This window comes from Gavialis gangeticus, unplaced genomic scaffold, assembly GCF_001723915.1.
Source record: "Gavialis gangeticus isolate Ggan-Ray unplaced genomic scaffold, GavGan_comp1, whole genome shotgun sequence".
Classification (NCBI taxonomy): domain Eukaryota; kingdom Metazoa; phylum Chordata; order Crocodylia; family Gavialidae; genus Gavialis; species Gavialis gangeticus.
Window position 1 is genome coordinate 190,237,789 of NW_017728992.1, and position 13,836 is coordinate 190,251,624.

At 42.8% G+C, this 13,836-nt stretch overlaps 1 protein-coding gene across 3 annotated transcripts in view; it reads right to left on the reverse strand.

Moving 5' to 3' along the window:
• Window positions 1-13,836, reverse strand: part of ASAP1 (ArfGAP with SH3 domain, ankyrin repeat and PH domain 1) — a 368,280-nt gene that overhangs the window by 6,356 nt on the left and 348,088 nt on the right. For all 3 annotated transcript variants that reach the window (XM_019528166.1, XM_019528167.1, XM_019528168.1), the window contains 3 exons: window positions 11,358-11,416; window positions 5,278-5,780; window positions 2,853-2,975 (listed from right to left, as the gene is read on the reverse strand). In XM_019528166.1, the coding sequence (XP_019383711.1) occupies window positions 2,853-2,975; window positions 5,278-5,780; window positions 11,358-11,416 (685 nt within the window). The remainder of the gene's footprint in view (window positions 1-2,852; window positions 2,976-5,277; window positions 5,781-11,357; window positions 11,417-13,836) is intronic.

Below are 13,836 nucleotides of genomic sequence, written 5' to 3' on the forward strand. Positions count from 1 at the left end.
ACTCCACAAAGATATTTGCTAAAAGTGGAAAATGACATGGACTAATTTGTTCTATATGATGAGTAGAAGAAAACCTTACAGAGCACTTATATCAAGCAAAGACAAGTGAGGGACAGAGGGCCCATCTACCCTCTCCCTGAAAGAATCAGAGCCCCAAAGCCAGGTCTAAGCCCTCCTGCTTAGGAAGGATAGAGCCAACAAGTCCCACGAACAAGTGGACCACAGTGTTGCAGTCGTCAGTTCCTACAGAAAAAATAGATGCGTGGAAGGGGGATCCAAACATTTTCAGGTAAGTTATCTGGTATGTGGGCATTTCAAAACTACCACTCTAATTGACTGCATTAGAACAGCAGACGTTGTTTCATTACAGTCCTTTTCTGCCTCGTGTATAAATCTTGTTCCACTGTTTTCAGAACAGCATAACCCTTTCTGCTCCATAGGTTGCTATAATGGGGGAGAGGAGACTACAAGGGAAACAGCTGGGGCTACAACAGCAAAGACTGAAGCATATGGCCCACCAGCTCTCTCCTTCCATCCAAGAAGCACCTCTTGGTTTGGAGCTCTCCCCAGCATTTCAGAGAGAGGCTTCTTAAGAAGAACCCAGCTTCATTTACAAACCAGACTTAGCAAGCGCTGCCAGCAGCGTTCTCACTTCCACCCAGTGATCTGGGGGCATACAGCCTTGACCAGACAGTGCTTCATTCACAGACTCCACCGATCTGAGAAGGTTACTGATTTTAGCATTTATTCCTGTTTTCTGGAGCTGGTGAATTGACTTGGCTGGTTTTCAGGCAGGTAAGGGGTTAGATAACAGACAGACCTCAGTGAACCTTCACAGGGCCTCAGACTCCAGAAACAATCTGCCTTTTGCACCTGACATCTGTGGACAACATCAGAGGTTGAAACCATCCTGTATCTGTAACAAGAGGGTCCCAATTCCTACTGTGGTCTTTGAGCACTGTTGTAATAAAATCCTTTGCCAAATAAAACAACTGCAAGCCATTCTCTCCAAATTTCCTTGCATCAACACTTGCCTTTAAGTAAAGCACATGAAACAGAGTTTTCCTTGTTCTAAGCAAGTAAGATGATGATTTGTAAATTTAAGGAGGGAAAAAAAACATTTTCTCAGATACTGAAACAGGACATGTTGCATATATTGAAGTTACAACGACAGAGGGGTCATTAGACCTGTAGTTCTGCTTTGAGTCAAAGATACAGAAGTGATGAATTCTATGCAAACATACTGATAAGGCCTATTGTCATCAATGATAAACTGATAACATGCAAGGTCCTCGGGCCATCTGATGTCAATGGAATTGTTACTATTCACATGCACGTGAGAACTCCTCTACTTACATCAGCAGAATTCAGTGTCAGTACAAATTCATGAGGCAATTCCATTGGCTTCATTATAACTGTGCATTACAAGTTCATTAGGATCTCTGACTTAACAAGGAAATCACCAAATTCTCTTTTCAAGATCTAGAGAAAACTGACATCCAAGCCATTTTTTAATATTCTGCAGCTATTGTACTGTTCTTTATGCTAAATGCATTTAATGGTGCTTATATTATTAGGAGACCAGCTAAATAACAGAGCAGTTACCTGTAAAATCACGGACCTTTGCCTACCCCCTCTGTTGCCATTCCTCCCCCACTTTGGCCAAGGCATTCCCCTTTCTGGTATTTTGTCCTGGGTCTGAATCCTATTATTCTCTGGGCTTCCTGTCAGTTGATGAAAATAAACCTTGTGTGTGGTGCAGAACCCACTCAGCCTGGGCAGCACTGCAGGTGGACAGCTGGACTAACAGCTGTCAAGACAGCACAGAAGTTGGAATTGCATTTTTATTAATAAAACTGGTCTCATTTCCCCAAGCTGCAGCTGTGAGGAAGAGAGGCAGGATTCATTAGGGCTTGGGGGGAAGCCAGCAGAGAGTGAATGGAGGACTGGGGCCTCTGACTGGGTGTGAGGTTCAAAGCAGAGGACTGAAGACTGGATCAGGTCCAGAGAGGCTGTGGAGAAGGAAGAGGCTGATCCACAAGGGAGACCAGAGGTGAACCAGGAATAATAATTGTTGGGTAGGGAAATTGCTGATAAGCAGCATACCATTTATGCAGGAAAACCAGCAGTGCATGGGATTAATGATGATAATCAGGTAGATTCCCAACCACTCTAACAAGTGCATTCAACATTTCTGGAAGACTGGATTCATAGGCTGCCATTGCCAATAATAATAATAATAATAGCAGATCCGACACCTCCACATTTGACGGAAAGCTGGTATATTCCAAAGACAAAGTATTGCATGTCAGATGCATCTTTCTGAGCAAGCAAGAGCCATCCTCTGGCCAGGGTGTTTTTAGCAGCTTTTAGGGGAGAGGCAGAACCCAGAAATTCCCCTCCCCATATTCCCCTTCTCCAGTTTAAACCCTGGATACAAGTTTAAGTCACTACTACTGCTTGAGGCTTTTGACAGAAGAGTGAAGTATGTTATGCAAGTCACGTTCCATTCTTGACATGGTGTCATTGTCTACTTTCTCCTAGACCTGCAGAAGGGTTAAATGAATACAGAAAAGCACAAGTATCCAGGCAGTGTCTGGTCTCTCAGGAAGCTCACCCAATTAAGCAACTGTGTAAAGCCAATTATAAGTTTTGAGGCTAACTTCACCTGGATCGGGGGGATCATTTAAATATTATATATCTGTTTTAAGAAACTAGATGGGACTGATGTTCAGGACCTTTAAATAAGTCAAACAAGGTGTATAAGTATGAACAAGTTAGCTGCTGCTCAACTGACATGACAACCAGAAAAGCATCAGTTCCTCAGCATCTTCATAAAAGGACATACTCACCCACCACTCTTGGTCCTCTTCACCAGTTACAATAATTACTTCTCCTTCAACAAAGGTAAGCTCATCATCATTATCTGCTTGGCAGTCATAAATGGTCTTTACTCTTCTGACTTTGTTTTTCCCCTTAAAAAAGGTAAAGTTTAAGGTTAAGGAGCTCAGAGAAAGGGATAATAGAATTTAAACAGCTTTGGACTCTGTTTTATTCTCCAAAACCACTTTATGTCATCAGTCATTTGTCTCTGACTGCAAACCAAAAAGGACAAAGAAGCTGCACTGGTAAAGTGAAGGATTTTAACCACGTTTAGTGGCTGTCATCGTTTGTACTTAAAACTGTACACATTTCAGAAAACCCAGCATCTAACATACTACTTTATTAAATTTTTTTGCACTGAAATGATATCAGAACCATTGTTAGCAGTATTTTCTGCTTAGGCTAGAAAGCAATTTTGACAACAGCTTTAATATCACTTCAGTCCACACACTCACCTCTTAACACAGACTAGAAATAAAAATGCCCTCTGATTTTCAGAAGATTCACGGGCTGAAGAAAATAGCAAATCCCACTATTTAAAACTGTCTCTAGAAGTTTTGGATCCCAGCCCACACTGCATTCTTTGATTCAGGTCTAGATGCAAACTGAAATCTGAAAACTATGAGATTTTAACCAAGATGCTAGAAATCTCATATGAAATCTAGTTTCAGAAGACTACAAACCATGTAATACTGACAACATAAGCCACTGATGAGATAATCTACTCTGAAACCAAAACATGATCTCTAGGTCTATTTCTGCCCATAGTTAAGAATTTGCATCAAAGCACTGCCCCACTAGCTCAGATCTAGACAGCTATATGTGCGTGGTAGAATTTGTCTGCTTCTATACATCGCATTTCAATCACTACTCAGATGGAAGGTACCGTACAGGACAGGAACAGTGGGGAAAAGATCAGAAAAAGATCTGTGCAGAAAGCTATTAATAATAATCCTCCCAGATCATTTGAATATGTGTACATAGCTTCAGTCTGTAAATGCAAGGGAAGGAAACAATTTCTGACATCTACAGTGTATTATTTTTTTTTCTAGTTCAAGCAAAAGTCTGAAAACAGTTGGATTTCTATACACATCTTAAGGTATCAGGATGTGAAAGAAAGCGACTGACATTGCTCCAGGTAGTTGCTACTTTGTTATTTGTAGCTTTGCTGACATTTTAGTAATCTATTTCCTTTAACTCATGGAAGTGGTGGAAAGGTGAATTCAAGCCTGAGGTGGTCTGCATTTCTGCAAAGGACTAAGAGCTGGATTTTAAAAGAAGGCGTATTTTCAGAGTTCATTGGGACAGTCAGGTGTAAAGAAACTGAAATATTTTCAAAGCATTTAATTTTCCCCTTTGTTAGCAAGTCCCTTAGCCCAAAATGTATATAGTAGTTTTTTAGTGGCACCAAGACCATTTTTCCTCTCTGTAAATCCCATCTAACTCCTTATTGATAGTACTTGGTCAAAGCTGCTGTACACTTCTGAAATACCCGATTTCCTAAACTGGTTAACAAACGAACTTTTGCTTGCATAGTCAGTGGCTAAACAGAATCAAAGGGATCGGGCAGATGACACTAGCATTATTGGCTCTCACTGCAGATCTTGATCTTACATGGAAATGGAGACAAGGGAAGACATGTTTGAGATGGGTTCATGTCTTCCAACAGCCACACTGCCAGCCAATGGGAATGACCATGTGTGCACACACAGGAAGATAAGCTGGGTATGGAAACCCCGGTGTGCCCCCTACTACAATTTGTGAATGCCAGCTTTCAGATGGGGACAGTCCAACATAGCTGATATAAAAATAAATGCAAGCAGAAGGTTCGGTGGTTCATTCTCAGAACATTTCAAGTGGCCCAGGCAATTATCTGTAGTTTAAAAAATATGAAAATACTTCAAAAGACTAATGCAGTATTTGCCTTTCTTCATGGAGTGAGAAAAGGAGCATATAGAGGTGAGTTTGCCCCACTATTTTTCAGGTAAATAAATAGATGGGTTAGAAGTAGCACTGAGGGCTGGATCTGACCCAAAGGCCAGCGGCTGAGCACCTCTGCTCTAAGCACAGAAAACTCCCTTAATTCAGAAACAGAATTTGTTCCCTTCACAATGCCAAAACGAAGTGGTGAATTCAGATATACTGCCATGCTCCCAGTCTTGGCCTTTTGTGTTCCTTATCCTTATTTTGGCATGTAGGAACCTTTGTCATCACCATCATTACGTGCTGAAACCATTCAAGAGCACACAAGTCCACCCGCACCTTCACTGGAATGCAGTGTCACCAGTATTGTGCACTGAAACCCAGTACATCTTTCTTGCAAATTTAGCCCTAAGACCACTTCAAAGCTTGCCATAAGGCTTACAAACAAAGTGACATCGTACAGCTACCTACCATGTTTATTTTCCTGGGGAGCGGCACGGGGGTCTCTGGGAGGCTGTGCGCTATGTCATTAGCATCTTCAGATGGTTGTTTTTGGACGGCGTCTCTAGACTGTGCGTTTGGAGACAGATCCAAGGAGTGAGATTTCTGATTGGTCTCAGTGGGTGGAGGCTTTGGAGATGCTTCTCTGGCTTGAGTTTTAGCCAACACCTCTCCTAGCTGAGGTTTGGGAGGAAGGTCCTTCATTTGTGGCTTTGGAGGTAAGTCTCCAAGTTGTGGTTTTGGTGGCAAGTCTCCTAGTTGAGGTTTTGGGGGGAGCTCTCCTGGTTTGGGGGGTAAATCTCCAATTTGAGGTTTCTGGGTTTGTTCCACAGGTTGAGACTTTGGGGGCAAGTCTCCAGGTTGTGGTTTCTGTGGCAGATCGATAGACTGCGAAGACTTCAGGAAGATTTCTGCATGCGGACTCGGTTTATCTATTGAAAGATGATGACTGGTTTCTATTTTTCTTAGTGCCACTGAAAGAGAAAAAACCCCAAAACATTTTCACATGCATTACACAATCTCCTTTTCTCATATTACTTTAAGGAAAGGGGTCTTAAACGTAAAAGATGCTTCTCTATAGAAGGAAGAAATTCTCTTTTTCAGGCAATCAAACTACAGGCTGCTGTAACTCAAATTCTCTCTCCAAATTCAAGAACAGATATCTGTAATTAAGCACAACTAAAGGAAGCTCAAGACCCAGCAGTTGTCTGGTTTAAGATATAATTTACACATCTTTGAAATAAGTTTTCTCCAAACAAACAAATGGACTTCGTAAACATTTTCTGTGATGTTCAATTAACTTTTTTTAGTGTCACTTTGCTTTCATCTCTCAGAGTTTTCTGTTCTGCTTTACTTACATGACTGCAGTTAACTATGTTTTTTTAAGCACATCTGTCCAGAATCTGATGCTGATATAGAGAAAAAAAATAAGCTGTTGATGAAAACATCATGTTTTGACTTAGATAAAAAAACAACTGTTCAGTGTTCACCATTTGCTTTTAGGTCAAGCAGTGCTATAGAGAAAAACTCCAAGAATGTAAACCTACTACACATGCTATCCTACATATGCTATCACAATATAATCTACTAGAAGAACACTTTAATGCCATTGTATGCGACTAATCTGAATTGAAGATGAAAACCACGCATGATTTCCACAACATTTTCCAACACGTGGAAAAAAACATCTAGCCATACGTGTGCAAATGACCCCAACTTCTGGGCAAACATTGTAGCACATCTACAAACATATTAATTCGGGGTTGAAAGTCAGGCCCAGCAAAAAATCTTCACAGCAATTTTGATACTAAATATATTGTACTGAACATAAATACATACCTGGATAAGTGCATAATTTGCTTAACTGCACAGCACAATGCCAGTCCCTATTTTTTAGTTAATAACATGATTAATAACAAACATAATGAACATAATGAATTAATAACAAATATTAGTTAAGTGCATAAGCTATCTGAATACAATATACATCTTTCAGTCCTGCTGTCTACTTTGTCAATTAGCTGTACCCTGATTAGCTGCACAGAAAAGGTGAGGGAGAGGCAGCTGTTAATGGGCTGCCATTAAGCACCCTGAACATGATGAGAGCAAGTCACTTTCCGGGCTGCTATCTACCCTTGTTTCCACTACCTACCCCCATTTCCACGGCATCCAATAGCAGCCACGAGATGGAGTATTAAAGGCCTTGAAGATGACAGAAACTGTCAGTTTGGGGGCTGCTAACACAGCAGAACTGGCAATGTGGTGTTACTTCATGAGCACTTTTTACATTAAATTCAGATAACAATGTACTCAAGAGTAAATGCACAGCACTTTTTCACTCCTGAGCGTATTCCTAAGTACAAGAGTAGACTATAAATTATCTTCCCTCTGAAATGATGCTGTAGCTTAGGATGCCAGTTTTGGTGTTGGGTCACCAATCCCTCAAAAGCTGGAACAACTATTTGCTTTGCTTTCACAGTTTTGCATATAGCCCCAAATTAACTAGCCTGTGATTGTGGCAAACTCTAAATTAATATTAGAACAAGTTGAAGTTGATGTCTTTCACTTTAATGTGTACCATCTCCATGATGTTTTGAAGGGATATTGTCATACTGTAATAATTAAGCCCAAATACCTGCTGACGGAATGAATTTATCATTTTTATTTCCCTTTTATCATTTATGCATTTTTCTAACTTTGCAGAACCAAAGTAGGTTCCAGCTTCCCTTGCTGGTGTTCAAACTCAACAAAATGTTTTTATTATCCATTTGCACAGTGGCACACACAACGTTAAAGCCATTTTTGTTTTCACCGTCTTTCACCTTCATTCTGGGACAGATCATCACAGATTCCATGGACCAAACATCCTCTCACTCTTCAGCTGGCCTCACTTCTGCAAACGCTGTTCCTACAAACTGCGAGTGCAGGAAGGGCTCCTCAGTCCAGTGGCACACCATGATTTGCATCATACTGTACACTACTGCTAGGATGTCATTCTTACGCACTCCAGCCTTTATGGTTTACCAAACACTCACTTGTATCTTGTCCTAGTGCTTAGGAGGACTAGTCATGAAACATGGTCCCTCTCCTTGCTCTACTGTAGAAATACAGAACAAGGCCAGTCCTCACCCCCAAATGTTTACCAACCAAGGCATAGTCAACAAGCTTGTGTGCGTCTAACCCAAAGTGACTTCAAGGCAACAGGATGTAGATTTATGCTAGTTGAGGAACGCATTTCATGAAAGACATAAGTTAAGCCCCTACCATTACACGGCAGCTGTCAGAAGGCATACGTGGACAGTCCCTCTTTTCTGGCAGCCTTCTCATTCCTCCAGAAGCCGCCCCCCAATGCCTCATACTGACCACTCTGGACCCTGGTTTGAACTCAAACTGAGCAGGAGCTGCCTCCATCTCTTGCCCCCATTTTAAAATCTCTTCACCATTCAGAAAATACTAAGTGCCAGCCAGCACACGCGAGAGAAAATGAATGTGGATTTCAGTAGGGACATTGGGGCTCCCGACCCCCATGCTCTTACTTGAAGCAGTAGAAAGGGCTGTTCAAAACCAGCTCCACAGAAACCTCCAAAACTACAACCTCTAAAAGAAGCCTGCAAATAATGTACAAGCAAAACGCTGCAAGAGGCAACAAGAATCAGTGCCAAGCCCAGCCAAAGGCGTATCACCAGGGGGTCCTGCAGAACGCGCAGCGGTCTGGAATGCTTCTAGGACAAGGCCTGTCCTGCAGGAGCATCACTGAGTTAGATGTAGGGTGAGACATGCAGCTGAGGAGATAGCAACTACATCCCAGTCCCTGGGGCATCTGTCTCATATTGGCTATGCTTCTGCTTTGGCCCAAGATCCTTGGTTGCCTGGACAGAAACAGCCCTTTGATGCTCAGGAAAGCTTCCAAGAAGTGCTCCAGGAGAACTGCTCCAAATGTCCCTCTATGGTTCTGCCTGCAGCCTTATTTCTCCCCTCATGGCAGGGCACCCCCTTTCCATACCACTCACTGGGCGCTTCAGCAGGAACCTCTGCTGAAAACAGTCAAGCAGTGTAGGGGCCTTGGCACTTCTTGGTAACCTGTAGCATTTGCTTTTGCTGCGTGTTGGCTACCCTTTGCTAGGAAAGCCAACCAGAAAAACAGGAACACAGGACTGGAAGAGTTCCCCTGAGCAATCGAGAGTGGCTGCCTATACGGTTCAGTACCTGCCGAGGTGTAGTGGCTTAAAGCCCGCTTTATGGAAATGGGAGTCTCCCTAGCTTGCTCTGAGGGCCCTATAGCTAAAGGCATGAAAAACTCAGGGTCATCTGAACCCCAAGCCTGCAGGCTTGGGCATCCTACTTGCAGGCTCACCAAAGGATTTGGAAACAACTGAAGCCCCAGATTGGGGTAGAGGATGTTTGCTGGTAGTAGGGCCACTTATGGTTCTGGACTGACTCAAGGATTTGGAATTGATTTGGCAATTTGGCTGGGAATACAGAAATTAAAAAAAAAAATTAAATCAAAGACCTCCCAGAAATAGCCTCCAAAGGCTTTTTGTTGTTGTTGCCATAGCCCTAGCTGAAGTCCCTAGCAAACTTCTCCATATATAGGTACAGGCCTACCACTTAGCATAGAGACATCGTAATGACACTAGCCTGTTGGCACTTTGTCCAGAAATATCTTGAACTTTTCTTTCTTCAGGATTCTGCAGGCCCCATTTTACCTGTTTCAGGGTCGTTTCCACATGTTATGTTGGCTGCATAAGAGTTACTTATTATGTCCATTTGCTCTCTCAAATTTTAAACCACGTTACCTCTGTTTGATGCTATATCAAATCCAAAATGGATTCCAGGCCCAGTTTTGTTTGGCAAAGTAACTGACAGTTACATATGTGCTCTCCTCTGTCCACAAAACCCACACTACCCTTGAGGCTGGAGGCCTAAGCTCAGATGTGTCACTGAATTGTTCTGCTAGGGTCTGAATGCAACAGTGTGCTTTGCTTTTAGCATTTATGTCTGACTGCTCAGACCAAAACAAACAAACAAAAAATCAATCAGTGGACAGCCGTTGCACCGCTCCCTTGCTAACCTAGGCACAAAGTTTCCCTCCAGCCTTATGCAGGTTGCTCAGAGCACAAAAGGCAACAACCACCAAAGAGAAGTTGCCTTGCTGAGGTCAAGCCTTCTCATGAGACATCCCCAGTGCCCTTCAATGCTCAAAGATGCTCTCACCTGCCATCCTGCATGGTCTAGTCTCTTAAACCGCTCTCCTTGCGGCTAACCAAAGTATGGCTTCATGGGGCAGGACAGGATAAGTTACACTGGGTTTTCTATGACTAATATAGGTATTTCAATGCTCCACATATCAGTGGTTGGGGAAAAACACCCCTGTTTGAAACTTCTGGAAGAGGTGGCGATGAGGCCTTAGGCTGGGAATGCTGGGTGCTTGAGAGCATGCAGCAAGCTCTTACGCTGTAACCGTTACCTGTGCAGGAGCCTGCAGCCTTACAAATGTCGCAGCGGCAACATTGCACTTCTGCAGGGGAGCAGCCTGCACAGAGGAGGAAGGCCATGTTCCACTGCAAGTGTGTCTAGTGCAGTCTGCTGATGGCGCACACGCACCCTTAGACACAACTGAAACATTTGAACCCTAGGCCATTAGTTACGGTGTCAACTGGTGCTACTAACAGATTTCAATGCACATTTAATTATCTTTGACTTCTTTTCTTCTATCTTATGTTCTTTCTTTTATTTTCTTCTGGGGACAAAGGAAGGAGGAAAGAGAGCAAGGGAGAGGAGCAGCTACCACCATCTTTCCAAACCTGCTCACTTCCTTTGAGTTCGGATGCCACGCTCTCCTCTCCTTTCAACTGTTTTTCTCCTATGTCCCAAATCTCTTGATTCATGTACTGCTACAGATTCCTTCCACCTACTCCCAACCCTTTAAAAAAAGGCTAGATTAATTTAATAACCATCATCATTATTTGGAGTCATTCAAGATGTTAATGGCAAACAAGTCTTGTAATTCAAAAGTGCACACACTGGAGATGCTTTCCTCCGTAGGCAGTATACACAACCGATTTTACTACTGGGTGATCTTTTTTAGTGTTGAAAAAGTCAGGGAATGTAATCAGTTCAGTTCAAAGGTGAGTGCCAAAGTTATTTAGGTCATGTCTGTACTGTTTCCCTGCTACCCCCAGGACTGGGACTAAGAAAATACCTCAGATTCCAGGTTGCACCGGTAGAGAGGGTCAGGAATCTCTCTGTGGATCCTGAGGCATAAGTCTGAACTTTGCTCCATAGTTATGTTAAAAGGCCCTCACTAATCCACCCAAATGGGTACCTGATCGTTTGGGCTGGGGAGTAAAAGACAGCTGATGTGATGCAAGTCACATTACTCCCTGGTGTGCCATTCCACTGCAGAACCTGGTGTATATAAAACACGTTAGTCCTATGTGCTGCTGTTAGTTCAAGGGGCTGAAGCAATGGGCTGATTCACTTTCCCAGTCTTTTGGATATCAACAATTATGTGACCGCTTAAAAATAAATAACTAAAAATAACCCCTTACCTTTCTGAGGTAGTTTAGGAAGAACTCTTGGTCCAAGTGCAGTCTTTGCAGTCCCAGTGCTAATCAAGAGAAATGAACTGTCAGAACTTAAAGTGATGGCACATTGCTAATTACACCAATCTACTGTTCAGAAAAATCCAGTACGTAAATTACAGTAAGACTTCATGCCTAACCAATACACACACTACACTCTCCCTGGAACAGGGACATGCTCTTCATCATAACCAGTCTTGCGCTGAAGTGACCCAAAGAACCTTGTCTGCCTGCATCCTTAGACCAACACAGCTACATCCTTTAAACACTGCAGTTTTAACAATAACTAGATTTTCTCTTTTCCAAAAGCATAGCAAGTATCAGTACGCTACTCTTTTATATAACTGCAGAATTACCCCAAACTTTATTCAGGTCATAATTACACTGATATACCAGAATCACTTTTATAGTGTTGAATACTGGTAACTCCATTGGCAAAACTACATTTTGGAAAGGTACAACAATGACTTCCACGCCAAATGAAGTGGACTATTCTAGTAAAACCAGAGTTTTGTCGATACAATTGCGTCTAAACCAGCATTTCTGGCAGGTAGCTACCTTGGTCAGGGACCACAACTTTTCCCAACCCTAATTGACCAATATCATGCACGCAGAAGTACTGATCCAGCCCAAATAAAAAAAGACAATTTCCAGAATGTACCTGATTTAAACAGGTAAATGTGAATAAAACAGTACATACCAAAAAGTAGTACTATGCATTCATAATGTCACAGGTTACAAAAGAAAGATGAGCAAAAACATTGTTTTTTCAAATTTTAATGACCTGATGAAGAATGTGTTGCATTTGAAAGCTTGTCTATTCCAACCATACAACTGGTTTAATAAAAGATAGCATCCTAAGAAATCCTTGCCTCTTGCAAAATTTTTGGACTATTATGACTACACCATCACCATTAAGTTTTAAGTCCTCTTATAACTGATGCTGTAAGCATTGCTTATTCAGAGGCATAATTCAAGGATAAAAAATGTGTTGTAAGAGCATAATCCAAGGATAAAAGACATGTTGTAAAAGATAATCTCAACATGTGGTGTGAAACTGCCCAAAATATACACTATAAGACAATGGTGAGGGTATATCTGACGGACTGTCATGGTTTTGTACAAGGGCAAGTGCTCATTTTATGGAACATTCTGAAAAAGTAGAGTACGTCTCTTCCATTTTTAATAGCAAAGGCACCACTGAATATATTAATAGATTAGGGAATTTAGCTACTGCATGTCTGTGAGCAGATACTGTTAAAAATTGGAAACGCTCCACTCTAGACACAAGCACAATAGTTGACCCTGTTTGTTCAGACTACTGAACTTGTAAAAGCAGTTGGCTCATTAACTCTGTTTATTCCTACCAAACTACCATTTGGCCCAGGCCCAACCGAACCCTGCCAAGAAAGGAAAAATTACTGATCTGTTATTCTGCTTTTCTGAAGTTATCATTCTAACAGGATTTTCACTTCAGGGTCTTAGCTCCTTTACACAATACTGACAGGACTTCCTGCCTGCTTAAGGTTTTGTGCCCCCTTTAAAACAGTGATAAATGGACTATGATAGTAGTGGCCATCACAGGTTGCAAAGATCTCATGTTATACCACCATGAACAATTTTATGGTGGCACAAAACCCAAGTGAACAGACATCTTAGCCTTTTGGTGCAGCACAAATGCCCAAATTTGTGAGTGTGATGATTTGTAGTCAGTTTGTGCTGCCTTTTCACCCTGATATCTGTTCACTTATTCTGGGAGAAGGTAGGCAGCCCAGAGCTGGCCACTAGGGCTGTGTGAAGCTTCGGTTCCTGATTCGTTTCGGAGAAGATTTGGCCCGATTCAGTGAAGAAATCTTCAAATTTGAATCGAATCAGGAGACCGATAAAAAGGTCCAAATTGATTCAGAAAAGATTCGGGCACTCGCCACCGCAGGGAGCTGGACCCGGACTCCATGCTGATAAGTGGGGAGAAGCAGGGGTGGGGGAGGAGATGGGGGGACCCCTGCCAGGCCCCATCCCCTGCCTGCTCTCTCAGCCCACCCGAGCAGCCCCCAAACATCTGCCCACTCTTCCAACCCCATCAACGGCTGCCCCACCCAGCTCCAGTGTCCCAGCTCTTAAAAAAAAAAAAAAAAGCCCCACACTCACCAGCTGCTACAGTGACTGTTGGGGCTTCTGTGGGCTCGTGGCAGAGCCCCCTCACACTGTGGGGTAGTGGGGGGCAGCAGGGATCCCCACCCTGCCTGGCAGCAGCTGGCGAGTGCGGGGCAGTCATTGACGGGGCTGGGAGAATGGGCAGGGGATGGGGCCTGCTCAAGTCAGAGATCTGGCTGATTTAGCAGCAACCGAACCTTCGAATCAGATTCGGGACAGTGATTCAAATCACTAAATTGAATCACTGTCCCCCAAATCTGAAGCGACTACTAGCAGCTTCGCACTGCCCACT